General features: G+C 37.7%; 1 protein-coding gene across 5 annotated transcripts in view; it reads left to right on the top strand.

Annotated features, from left to right (window-relative positions):
* The window catches only part of LOC139158939 (chromosome partition protein Smc-like), a 46,874-nt gene that overhangs the window by 10,318 nt on the left and 22,536 nt on the right, over positions 1-14,020 (top strand). For all 5 annotated transcript variants that reach the window (XM_070736274.1, XM_070736275.1, XM_070736273.1 and 2 more), the window contains exon 2: positions 13,501-13,599. In XM_070736274.1, the coding sequence (XP_070592375.1) occupies positions 13,518-13,599 (82 nt within the window). In that variant the 5' untranslated portion in view covers positions 13,501-13,517. The remainder of the gene's footprint in view (positions 1-13,500; positions 13,600-14,020) is intronic.

The raw sequence follows: 14,020 nt of genomic DNA, 5'->3' as shown, positions 1-14,020 counted from the left end.
ATGCTTCTCCCATCAATGTTGCAATCCTATTCTCAGTTTGTTGTGGCGGTCAGAACCAGCAATTGCAACCTTGGTAATGATGAAATGTTATTAAGGGACATAGTACTTTGCTTATTTGGCAAGACAGTGAGCAAACATTGCTTGTTAGGGTTAGGGTGAAAAATTTAGCAAGTTCCTCTACTTATTTGAGGAGGAAACTTACTTACTTGAGTGAGGAAATTTATTTTAATGAAATCTTATTTGGTTTCAAGTGATTTTGAAAACACATCAGTTCTTCCTTTACTTGTTTATCAAAATAGCTAGGAATTATTAGTTTTACCTAACTAGCATCCATAGTATTCACCATTTAAAACGAACAACTAAGGTTATGAAGAGAACAACTAAGGCATGAAGAGAACAGAAATATCAATGACGTTAAACACTAATGTAAATTCAAGGATGTACTTCCACGTGGGGCTACTTTAGCCTTGCTATCATAGACAGTAGCAGTTCTGCTCTGATTGAAATTGGGAAATACTGTATGTCTAAAGTTGCCTCTTACAAATACATTGAAACATTCTGATGGCTTATTCATGCTAAATAAGAGGAAGGAAGAGGGAAGGCGTAGTGGACTCTGTAGTATTAAGACACAAAAGTGAGAAGTTCCCTAATAATGACTTTCAGTTGACCGAACTCTTTTACCCTCTGTGCAATTTAATTCACATGCAGGCATTTGTAAAGCTAAAGCTCTGGAACAGATCAGTTGCTTATTCGTTCTTCTTTGATCTTTTTTGCTTCTGATCCTGAATCCAAAAATCAACCAGTGATGGCATGAAGAAAAACAGAACCTTTGTAAAAGAGAATAAGGATTATGAAACCTAGCCTTGAACAATTGCATTTTTGCAATCTAATAGAGTGGAAATAGTGCTTCCACCCAGCATTTAATATTGTGCTGCATTATTAAGCAATTGCAACCTGGTTGTTGATGTTTCTAAAATATTTGCTTCAGCATGAATCAACAAAAGTCCATCAGATTATTAATTTCTATCTTCTTCCTGGTAACAATCATTTGTATAATTGCTCCCCGGTCAGAATTACAAGATGCTTTTGAAGATTCTTGAGAGTCCTTTGGATTGGAAGGAGATCCAATCAGTCAAACTCTAAAGGAAAGAACAGATCCTGAAGCTGAAATTCAAATACTTTAGTCCATTTAGATTGAAGGCAAAAGGAGAAGGGAGTGGCAGAGAATGAGATAGTTAGATAGTGTCATGGACATAATAAACATGAATTTGGACAAACTCCAGCAGACAGTGGAGGACAAGGAAGGCCCGGCATGCTGTGGTCCATGGGTCACAAAGAGTTGAACATCAAAGCAACTAAATAGCAACATAACAGAATTATGATATAACAATACAGAGTCATGGTGGCGTAGTGGATAGAATGCAATACTGCCGGCTACTTCTGCTGCCTGCCGGCTGCCTGCAATTTGGCAATTTGAATCTCACCAGGTTCAAGGTTGACTCAGCCTTCCATCCCTCTGAGGTTGGTAAAATGAGAACCAAGATTGTTGGGGGCAATATGCTTACTCTCTGTAAACCAGTTAGAGAGGGCTGTAAAGCACAATGAAGCACTATATAAGTCCAAGTGCTATCACATTTCAATTAACCACAAGGCATAGAAATTCTTGATTATATAAATCAGATTTGCAAGAAACACAAATCCATCAGTTCTGCTCTATAGTACCAGAAAGAGAAAGATTCCACATGAAGACATCTAATTAAAATTTCAAAGGAGTTCAGATGCTACAAAAGCAACACCTGAGCCAAACAGAAAGGCCATCATGTCGAAAAAATCTAATGCTAGAATAAATTTATCACAGGTTATACCTGAATTATATGTAAATAATATGCCATCGACATCATTCCTGAAGCAAATGTTATCATAGTTTTTACCAATTTCAAGTCAGGGCATGCTTACATGAGTGGCATTCACAGTGTAGAGGAGATATCTTTTAATGCAAGGGTTTCCATGGGGAAAATTAATCCTAATTCTGTTTGAAAGCTACATTTGTGATCTGGGTGAGTAAATTAATACATCGTATCAATGCATCTGTTATCACATTGAACCTTATTAAATAATGCTCAATGAGTATAAATAATCATTAATCTGTATTTTACTGCAAGAGGGGAAAATTCCTTTATTTGTGGTATACAATTCAAATAGCAGCTGCAGCTCTCTTTAAATTCATGAAGGTGTTTGCATTCATTTGAATGGTGTTTGCATTCATTCTCCACAAGCACAAAATATGTAAACAATTAAAATAAGTCCAAATAGCAATCGGATTTGGTCCTATATTATGCTAAACTGTGATTTTATATAATTGTTCCACAATAGCCAGGTTCAAACATCACACTGAGCTATATATATATGTGAAAAACAAATCATGGTGGCTTTTACATGTATTAAGTGAAACCAAACACTTTACAGCTGACAGAATTAAGCACTAAGAGTTATTAATCTAATCCTGCCTAGCTTCTTGTCTGGCAATATTAATCTATTAACCAGAGAAAATAGAAAACATTTGCTAGACCAATTCCCTAATACAGCTCACCTGTCTGGAAACCGCACTGCATATCAGATATCAATACAACTGAGAAAGTCAAAAAATATTTCACAAGAGTTCTCCACTCCTCTGCTCACAACAAAATACTTTATTCCACCAGACGTGAAATTTTGGGGGTTAGATAGCCTAGAACTTTACCACAATTCCTACCTGTCAGTGATTTCTTCAGCTTCAACTGTAACAATACACAAGCACATAATCGATTCGAACTTAATGTAAACCACTCCAAACCTGACTGCAGAAAATACGGCTTCAGCAACAGATCAATGCCTGAAATGCACTACCTGACTCTGCGGTTTCTTCTCCAAACCCCAAAAACTTTAACATTAGACTATCTACAGTTGACCTCTCCTATTGCCTAATTTACCTGTACCTACTTTGCTAATGTTTATACTATATCTCCTATCTTGTACATGCTTGATAAATGAATGAATGAATGAATGAATGAATGAATGAATGAATGAATGAATGAATGAATGAATGACAATTCTGAAATAGAATAAATACGTTTGGGGGGGGGTATTTTCAATATTGGAATGAGTTGTGGTATGTGCACATCTAGTTTATAAAATGTGTGCAGCCCCTATTCCTGCGCAAATATTGATGACAAAATAATGGTAGACAAAAACATCCTTCCTTTGAGAGTTGAATAGAGCTTCTGTTCACATGTTGACAAACACTTCCTTGTTTAACATCACTGGATCTGCTAAATGAGACATCAGAAGAAAAAGTTTTTCAGAAATCACAAGGTTTATTTGGATGGTAATTTGAATTTTTCCCTAAAAGCATATTATCTACTTCTTGACAGAAGGATTCCATAATTTCTTAATCATTTATATCTTCAAGTCAGAAACTGGGAAGTTACCTCTGTTAATGTATTGCTGAGAAAAATCAAGACAACTGATACTTTTCATATTTCTAGGCCTGTTTCTGAATGGACTCCAGATTTCTGAACTATTTTGTTATGCAGGCTTTCTTAATAATACCAAAAGAATAAAGAAGAATGTTTGAATGATTGGCCTGGTTGTATGTAATACGTGCTGCCTTATTAATATTGTACTAGTATTGTACTAGGCCTATAAAGTTGCTTATTCATAAACTGTATCTGAGAGAGAGATTTCTTTGTTCTTCCTGTAATATTTCTTTAGGTCCATAGTCATTGTATTTGAATGATACTTAAGGATGTTGCTATCTTCCTTCCTGTCCCTGCTTGTGATTGGAAGTGACAGCCTGATTACTTGTGTTATCTCTAAGGGGCGTACATAAGTGCACTAGAGTGCCTTCCGTCCCCTGTCCTATAGTCTCTCCTATATCTCCTATATCTTCTCTACTATATCCTCTATAAGCTTCATTGTGTATTATTGTGTATTGGACAAAATAAATAAATAAATAAATAAATAAATAAAATAACATCAAATTATGATATGCAACACTGATTGACTGGCATCACTGCAGCATTATTATGAGAAACAACCTCTGAATGTGTTTTCTCTGTACTCATCAGTAGCGGGTTGCTACCAGAATGGGCCACACTATAGTTCTGGTAGCGAAAATGAAGCTGCGCACACAGATCTGAGTCCACCACATGCACATGCATGTCCGAGTGATATTTTGATTCTGCGCATGCCCAGGAAGCAAAATCTTGCAAGGGGATGTACGTGCAAGATTTCAGCGATTTTTTGCTTCTGCACATACAAGGAAGAAAAAAATTGCCATAATCTCACGTACACGCACTTCCCCTTTCTGAGCTTTTGCTTCATGCTCATGTGCAGAAGCAAAATCTTGCTTGGACACGCCCACCCGCCAGGGACACAGAACTTCGCGGGAAGTGCACCAGTAGTGGCGGTAAGTAGCAACCCCCACCTGGCACTCATATATCTTTCTCCTGTACATAGTATGTTGGGAATAAGGAACAACAAGAATTTAGAACTTAATGGGTAATGTCAGTAATGAGTAACCCTGTAAGAATCCTGAATAATAACCATATCTTTACAATTAGTCCTTGACTCTGTACAAGTAGTCCTCACCTAAAGTTTCTATTGTTAAGTGAGATGTTTGTTGTGAGTTTTGCCCCATTTTACATCTTTCGTGCCACATTTAAGTGAATCACTGCAGCTGATAAGTTAGTAACCTGTTAAGTGAATCTGGATTTCCCGTTGATTTTGCTCGCCGGAAGGTCGCAAAAGCACATGATCTTGGGACAGAGCAACAGTCGTAAGTATGACATGACCATGAGGATGCTAAAAAGGTTGTATGAGATTTAAAATACTCAAATTGCTAAACTCATTAATTCGACAGTACAACTCTGATGTACAAATAAAGTTTATTTAAATGTGCCTTCAGTTCCTTTCTCAAGGTCTCTTTAAACCTCTTCATTGCATATCAGGTTCTCTAATTTTTAGGCTTGGAGGCCCATAGATTGGAAATCTGAGTCACACGGGATTGGACGGCATAAAGGTCAAATAAATTTAATTTTATTTAATTTTAAGTTTCAGAACAGGTCCCAATGAGGCCCCGAGCCTCATGTTGGGCACCAAGATTGTGAGATTTAAAACACCCAAACTTTTATACTCACTAATTCAACAGACAACTCTGATGTACAAACAAAGAAAGTTTACTTAAATGTGTTTACAAAGGCAGGCCTCTACATTCCTTCCCAAGTTGAATTGAGATTGTGAAGCACACTTTTAAGTTTTACCCCATACATTTTTACATTTCCACACAAAATACTTCACACCTATGACCCCTAACACTCTGTGTTTATGACAAATGTGATTAAGGGCTGATCCTTGCTACTGAGCATGCATGGAAACAGAATTGTTCACACAAAATATTACGATGTGAACCGGTGGCAAAGGTAAGTGGAACCCACTCCTGTCTCACAGATTTAAGAAAGACGGGATGAGGAAGGTGTGTTGGATATGTCACCACCTTTAGTTATTTATAAAAATAATAAAGGGGGAGGGGGAATAAAGAAATAAATAAATACTGGAGTAAATGGCGGGAGTCCTATACAAAATAGTCAAGGCCTGTGTGGGCCACAGTCCCAAAGCATCAAAGGGCTTTGAAGGCATGAGAGACTTTCGAAGAATTAAAAATGTGATTTTTTTTCATCTGCCAAGTGCTCTGACACAAATCTTACCCTCTCAATTTGAAGCTTAAGGTTTTCTGGACTTCTTTTTCCTGGTTCCTCCCATTAAAGTTTATTTTTCACAGCCAGGATGGCGATACTAGATACAAAGAGCAATTCCTTGCATTTACGTCTATTATTACATTTGTAGTTTTTCTTGCTTATTGTTTGTTTGCTTCTACGTTGTATTATGTCAAGCTTGCGAAATCATTTCAATAACTAAGAAAAGAATATTTAAATGTACTCTTGGCCTGCGATTCGCCATCTAAAACTTGTACCAAGGTATTTATAGGAGAGGTGTTTTACTTGATGAGCTGAAGATGCTTAGATATAAATTTAGAACCCTGGGAATATTTGTATTAAGGGTTTTATTGGCAATTTCAGTTTTCAAATAAACGGTAAATTATTTCAATGGTGTTCACAGAGAGCAGATTGTCTGAAATTGATTTAATGGAATTATCCTAAAAGAATATTCTTATCTGTGTGACCTATTGACAGCAGTCTATAAATAACTGTTTTGAAACATAGAAACATAGAAGACTGACAGCAGAAAAAGACCTCATGGTCCATCTAGTCTGCCCTTATACTATTTCCTGTATTTTATCTTACAATGAATATATGTTTATCCCAGGCATGTTTAAATTCATTTACTGTGGATTCACCAACCACGTCTGCTGGAAGTTTGTTCCAAGGATCTACTACTCTTTCAGTGAAATAATATTTTCTCACATTGCTTTTGATCTTTCCCCCAACTAACTTCAGATTGTGTCCCTTGTTCTTGTGTTCACTTTCCTATTAAAAACACTTCCCCCCTGAACCTTATTTAACCCTTTAACATATTTAAATGTTTCGATCATGTCCCCCCTTTTCCTTCTGTCCTCCAGACTATACAGATTGAGTTCATTAAGTCTTTCCTGATACGTTTTATGCTTTTGATAACAGATGCACCATTTAAACAGTGATAAAAACATATATCTAAATTTAAATCTAAATCTAAAAAAAATAAATTTATATGGCAAGAAAAAATATGACTTATAATATATAAAGTGTTATAAAATGCAAAAGAAAGAAGATTTGGTTTACCAGAATTAAGAATATATTTAAACAATTGTTGCTTGTTCTGAATGAAAGAATGAACGTTGCTAAAAATAAGCGATTTTTGTAATTAGCTCACAATCCAAGATTTGAATGGCATGCATATTTTTGATATGATAAATATGGATTTAAAAAATCATTTTATTATTCAATACTGAGCTTATGGAATAGATATAAAGCCAGGTTGTGCCTGAAAACACTTTGTTGGATCTTAACTCAAGAAACATGTCATATTAGAAAACTAGAAGCCTGATAACAGATTGACATAACAGGAGTTATCGAAAAACTATCAAGGAGAACCTAAAATCAAATCAAAATAAATCAGTGGATTGCAGAACTATATTGTTGTCAATGATTTCCCCATTTATGGTTATATGAAATATTTAAAATAGATAAAAAGAATAAGAATGTGGAGCAAAGCAAGACAGAATTTGAAATACAATTGTGTACTGATGATAACATGTAATTCCTAAAGTGTACATGTTTTTGTTGAAATTAGAAACAGGAAAAGCAGGTTAAAGATTAAATTGGATTTAGAATTTTGGTTATAATATACAGGTGAATCAATGGGGAAATGTGTGATTAAAGATGCTGAGATTTACATTGGGGTATGATCTTAATTAGAGTTTTTATTAAATGGTGTATTGTTGGAACTATGGGAAGAAATATTTTATTTATTTATTTATTTATTTATTTATTATTTAGATTTGTATGCAGACTCGGGGCGGCTCACAGCATAACACAACAATGTATAACAAATCCAAATATAATTTAAAATATTTTTAAAAAACCCATTTTGATAACAAACACACACTCAAACATACCATACATAAAATGTACATGGCCGGGGGAAGTGTTTCAGTTCCCCCATGCCTGACGACAAAGGTGGGTTTTAAGAAGTTTACGGAAGGCAGGGAGAGTAGGGGCAGTTCTAATCTCTGGGGGGAGTTGGTTCCAGAGGGTCGGGGCCGCCACAGAGAAGGCTCTTCCCCTGGGGCCCGCCAACCGACATTGTTTAGTTGACGGGACCCGGAGAAGGCCCACTCTGTGGGACCTAATCGGTCGCTGGGATTCGTGCGGCAGAAGGCGGTCTCGGAGATATTCTGGTCCAGTGCCATGAAGGGCTTTAAAGGTCATAACCAACACTTTGAATTGTGACCGGAAATTGATCGGCAGCCAATGCAGACTGCGGAGTGATGGTGAAACATGGGCATACCTAGGTAAGCCCATGACCGCTCTCGCAGCTGCATTCTGCATGATCTGAAGTTTCCGAACACTTTTCAAAGGTAGCCCCATGTAGAGAGCATTACAGTAGTCGAACCTCGAGATGATGAGGGCATGAGTGACTGTGAGCAATGAGTCCCGGTCCAGATAGGGCCGCAACTGGTGCACCAGGCGAACCTGGGCAAACGCCCCCCTCGCCACAGCTGAAAGATGGTTCTCTAATGTGAGCTGTGGATCGAGGAGGACGCCCAAGTTGCGGACCCTCTCCGAGGGGGTCAATGATTTCCCCCCCCCCAGGGTAATGGACGGACAGATGGGATTGTCCTTGGGAGGCAAAACCCACAGCCACTCCGTCTTATCCGGGTTGAGTTTGAGTCTGTTGACACCCATCCAGGCCCCAACGGCCTCCAGACACCGGCACATCACTTCCACTGCTTCGTTGACCGGACATGGGGTGGAGATGTAAAGCTGGGTATCATCAGCATACTGATGATACCTCACCCCATGCCCTTGGATGATATCCATCTAGTTCAGCTCTAACTCGTGAGAAAGACACTGAAAACATAAAGGGTGATTGGAAAGATGATTTAATCATGAGGCAGAACTACATGGGTGATTCTGGGTAGCTGACCACATGGACTTGAGGTAAAGAGTTTTTATATATTCTCTTGGGCTTTGCACTTGAGCTTCCTGTTCCTGTGCAAGGGCATGTATTCTATTGGCTGTTGTCAGACTCCCATGGGAGTTATGTAGGGGTCATAATTGGCTCTACAGGCAAAGTACATATCCTAAGTGTTTGTCTGAGCTAAGGTTAGTTGATGTTTCTGAGGTGATTACTATTGTGGCTTAATGGCTTTCATCCTGTTTTGGCTCTTGGGTTGAGAGTATTTGCTAATGGATAGACCTACCTGGATACTTGGTTTCTTTCAATGAGCTCTTTATCTCTTAAGTGCTAGCATCTGCCGAGGGCTATTTTAAAAAGGTGGGCACTGCTTTCTGTCTCCAAGAGCATGTTTCCCTATTTCTCCCTTTAGGGAAATATAATATCCTGCATTTTTAATATTTCCTAAAATATTCCATTCTTCTGGCAAGGGGCGGTGGCTTCCCACAGTACACCATAACAGAGAAATTAATAAGAATGTATATTGAAAATGTGAACAACAGGATTCTAAGTATCAATATTTATTAGAAACGGGAACTTTTCCATTTAGGGCCTAATCAATATAAATTTAGAAAAAAGCCATGGTGGAATATTTCAGTATATGATTACTGCAGCAATATTACTAGAGTATATGCACATAGATTGAAAGATTCAATGATGGAGAAATAGTTGGTTAAACCGACAGATTTTGCTGAAATGAGTAAAGTGACTTGCTTGATTAGAGATGATATTATCTACATTTATTGGTGACTGGAAACCTCTTAAGGATGTTTGGCGTAAAAATAAAAATAAATGGACTACAGTGTTCCCTCGATTTTCGCGGGTTCGAACTTCGCGAAAAGTCTATACCACGGTTTTTCAAAAATATTAATTAAAAAATACTTCGCGTTTTCCCCCATAACACAGTTTTTCCTGCCCAATGACGTCATATGTCATCGCCAAACATTCGTCCACCTTTAATAAATATTTTTTTAATAAACTTTAATAAATAAACATGGTGAGTAATAATCTTAATGGTTGCTAAGGGAATGGGAAATCGCAATTTAGGGGTTTAAAGTGTTAAGGGAAGGCTTGTGATACTGTCCATAGCTAAAAATAGTGTATTTACTTCCGCATCTCTACTTCGCGGAAATGCGACTTTCGCGGGCAGTCTCGGAACGCATCCCCCGCGAAAAGTGAGGGAACACTGTATTGTTTATAGTTTTGATTATTAGACAGTATAGATTACCTAAAGAGAAGTAGTAGGAAGTAGCTTTGTAGAGAGAGAGGTTAAAATATATTTGTACTTTAATGCTGTGAATATCGGAAATCATGTTTTTTCCTTCTATTTTTTTTCAACTTTTTTCTTTTTTTGTATGATTTCATTCTTTTCCCTTTTTTCTCTTGTATTCTATATTAGACTCTATTAGTTTTTGAACTTCTTGTTTAAAAGTTTTAATAAAAATCATATGTTTAAACAAAACAAAACATTGATTGCCTTTACATGTGCTAAGGATTTTTAACATAATTTGAATGATAATTTCAATTAGCAAAATGAGTAGTTTTTACCTCCGCTCAATATACCATACATAATTGTTAGGGTGATTTGGACAGCTAGAATAGTTTTGCAATTTATTCCCTCAACATGTGTTACTTTAATTTAATCAGCTGGAACAAAGTACAGGGCCGCTAAAGGGCCCAGAAATAACATAAGCATAATAAATTATACAAAGTAATAATGGGAGGTATTAATTGCTATGATCTTGTTCTCTTGTTTTATCCGCTAATTATATTCATATATCATTCCTTGTATATAAATTTGACTTCAATTATTTTTGCTGTCAAAGACAGAAGAAGGCAGTGGGCCCTAAAGGCAGATGGTGTTTCGTTTGTGCATTTTTTTTTACTGTAAGTTTATTTTTAAACAGCTAATGGAGAGTTTGCAATTTTTCAAAAAGAAAAAAAAAAGGAATATGGTGTTAAGCAACTTTATTACCCAAGGTGAAAGAACCTCCTGAATGAAGCAAGGCAGGGCCTCAGAAAAGTATTCAAAAGAATAAAAAACAAACAAAAAATGGAAAAAACTGCTCAGGGTGTGGTAAGGAAAAGAGAAACTTGAGGTATATATTTATAAGATAATGTATAGGAATATAGTTAGATCAACAGGAATACAGACAAATGAAGTAATTCAGAAACAGAATGAGAAGAAAGAATGGCATTTTAAAAAAAAGGAGAAGGATGCATTTTGTATAATGGAGTAAGATGGAAAGAATCACAGGTTATATTTATTTTATTAAATATTAGGCAAAAACTTTGCCTTTGCATGATGCATGCTAGGACCTGGGAAGACCTTGGTCCAGCAAGATGCCTATCCTTATGGAGAATAATAATACAGAACAGTGATGGCAAACCTTTTATTTCCTCAGGTGCCAAAAAGAGCGTGTGCGCTCACTATCACACATCTGCAAGTGCCCACACCCATAATCCAATGCCTTGGAAGGGCTAAAACAGCTTCCCAGAGCCACCAGAGGGCCTCTGGAGACAAGAAATGGCCTGTTTCCCATTTCTGGTGGGCCCAATAGGCTCATGTTTTGCCCTCTCCTGGCTCGAAGGCTTCCCTGGAGTCAGGGGAGAGTAAAACCGTCCTCCCCCATCCCCCTGGAGGCTCTCTGGAAGCCAAAAATGCCCTCCCAGAGCCTCTATGTGAGCTAAAAATAAGGTGGCTGGCACACACATGCATGTTGGAGGTGAGCTAGGGCAACGGCTCACGTGCCAGCAGATATGGCTCCGCGTGCCACCTGTGCCATAGGTGCCATAGGTTCGCCATCACTGATAAAGAAGTTTCATTTTAGATTATAGTTAATCCTCTTTTACTAACCAAAATTGGAACTGGCAGCTCAGTCATTAAGTGAAATAGTCACTAAGTGAAATCCAGAACAATGTTATATTCTTACTTCAGCTTTCCTATGCATTACAGACCTTCAAAGGTTGTAAATGCAAGGATTAGTCAAAAAATTACTTTTTCATCATAATCACAGCTGTGAATGGTCACTAAGTATCACAGACTTTAAAAGTATTTGACTCACTTTATGACCATTGTGACCTATGACCATAAAGGGCAGACTCCATTACAGTAGTACGCTGAAAACTGCCTATATTTAATGTCTCTTACTGGTGATAATGGTCATACAATTTACTAAAATACTCCAAAAGGGGATATCTGCAGATAAGGGCAGCTATTACAATCTTCCGGATAAAGGGAATATTTCTTAAAATCTATTTTAAAATGGTCAGTCTTGCCCTATCCTGCACAGAAGCATTTCATCAACTCCAGAACAAACCCATCCTTTCCAGCTAAATTTAATTAACCATGAGAGTTTAGGGACTGAACATACTAGCAGTAACCTGGTCCCTTCAAATTTTCAGGCCACAGTAATTGAGACTGATCTTACAAAGCCAGAATTAACTATGCAGTATAGTTTTTTACTGGTACACTTTAACCCTGGGTGTCCGGCTGCTGGCTGGAGAATAATGGGAGTTGAAGTCCACAGGTCTTAAAGTTGCCAAGACTGGACACCCTTGCAATCTAATATATGAGCAGATTTGGCTGTTTGTCTTGTCAACACACTTTACAAATCAGGTGCACTCAACTCATCAAACCCATACACTCTAGTTATACCAGTCTTTTTTCAAACAGAGATCCAGGTTGTTCACTATCCTTATGGCATATATTGGGGGTTCCCAACCCCCACTCCATGGACCAGCACCAGGTCATGGCAGGCCAGAAACTGGGTTGCACGAACAATCAATGCCCCATCCATGGGATGCAGGCAATATGTAAAACCACACCCTCTCCGGTCCGCGGAAAAACCTCTCTCCGTGAAACCAGTTCCTGGTGCCCAAAAGGTTGGGGCCATTAGCATATACCACATCTGTTTGGAGTTATCCCTAATTTTTGATTGCCCCTTCCATCAGCACAACCAACATTGAGCAACAAAGAAGTGTCCCAAATGCAATTCAATTCAATTCAAATGTAAGGCTCTCTGAGAAACGAGGAATATAAAGCCCTTCATGGCCCCGGACCAGATTATCTCAGGGACCACCTTCTGCTGCACGAATCCCAGCAATCAGTTAGGTCCCACAGAGTGGGCCTTCTCCGGGTCCCGTCAACTAAACAGTGTCATTTGGCAGGACCCAGGGGAAGAGCCTTCTCTGTGGCGGCCTTTAGAACCAACTCCCCCCAGAGATTAGAATTGCCCCCACCCTCCTTGCCTTTCGTAAGCTTCTTAAAACCCACCTCTGCCATCAGGCATGGGGGAACTGAGATATTCTTTCCCCCTATGCCTTACAATTTACGCATGATATGGTTGTATGTAGGTTTGGTTTTATAATAAGGGGTTTCTTAGTTGTTTAGTATTGGATTGTTACATGCTGTTTTTTATCACTGTTGTTAGCCGCCCCAAGTCTGCGGAGAGGGGCGGCATACAAATCCAATAAATAAATAAATAAATATCAGGAATGTTCCTGATAACACATTTGCTTAAAGTCAAAATCCTGTATTGGAATTAATACAGACTGTACAAAACATTTAGGTTAGAATTTCAGAATTTATATTGATTGGATTGTGCTGAACAACTTGTGAATATAAGAAGTTTTCATATATCAATTGATTTATCAAGTGAAGTCTGCAGCATTATTTCTTAGTAGCTGATTCCTTGTAATAAGAAGAAGGTTCTTTATAAGTTTATATGATCAGATTTTAAAATAATACATGTATTTTTGTTTCTTTTTTTCCTACTTACCTGTCAGAGGATGAAAATATTCCTATGCCATCACATTCTTGGCTGTGGAAGAAAAGAAGGAATTCCATCTTTCCTACAGTTGAAAGCAAGAGTGAAAGCAAAACAGGTATAGTTAATCCATTTTCTCTAATAATTGAAAGAAAATTGAGCAATTTCAAGATAGCAAAATCTGATTGCCAGCTTGCCCCACAATCCTTAATGGGTCTATTTTTTAAAAAAATTAGCTCTAGGTAGAAATGTTTAGGCATAAGGCTGTGCGCTTTCAAAACAATTTGGAAGAACTAGTTTGGAACATGGAATAGAGCTTGTCTTTTCATAGGTTTCTATATGAATCTGATATAAAGAGACACTTTCATCATTTGTATTCAAGATATAATTGTACCAGTAAGGGGCTGCTGCCCTCACGGTGGGGGGGGGGGGGGGAACACAGTGGGTGTAGAAAGTTTATGCACTATTTATTGAATACTTATTAGTTTTTTTATTGTCCTTCCTTCTCTAGTACATTAGTATGATCTTTAATTACTTTT

This window comes from Erythrolamprus reginae, chromosome 2 (assembly GCF_031021105.1).
Source record: "Erythrolamprus reginae isolate rEryReg1 chromosome 2, rEryReg1.hap1, whole genome shotgun sequence".
Classification (NCBI taxonomy): domain Eukaryota; kingdom Metazoa; phylum Chordata; class Lepidosauria; order Squamata; family Dipsadidae; genus Erythrolamprus; species Erythrolamprus reginae.
This window is presented reverse-complemented; position numbering and strand designations above follow the sequence as displayed.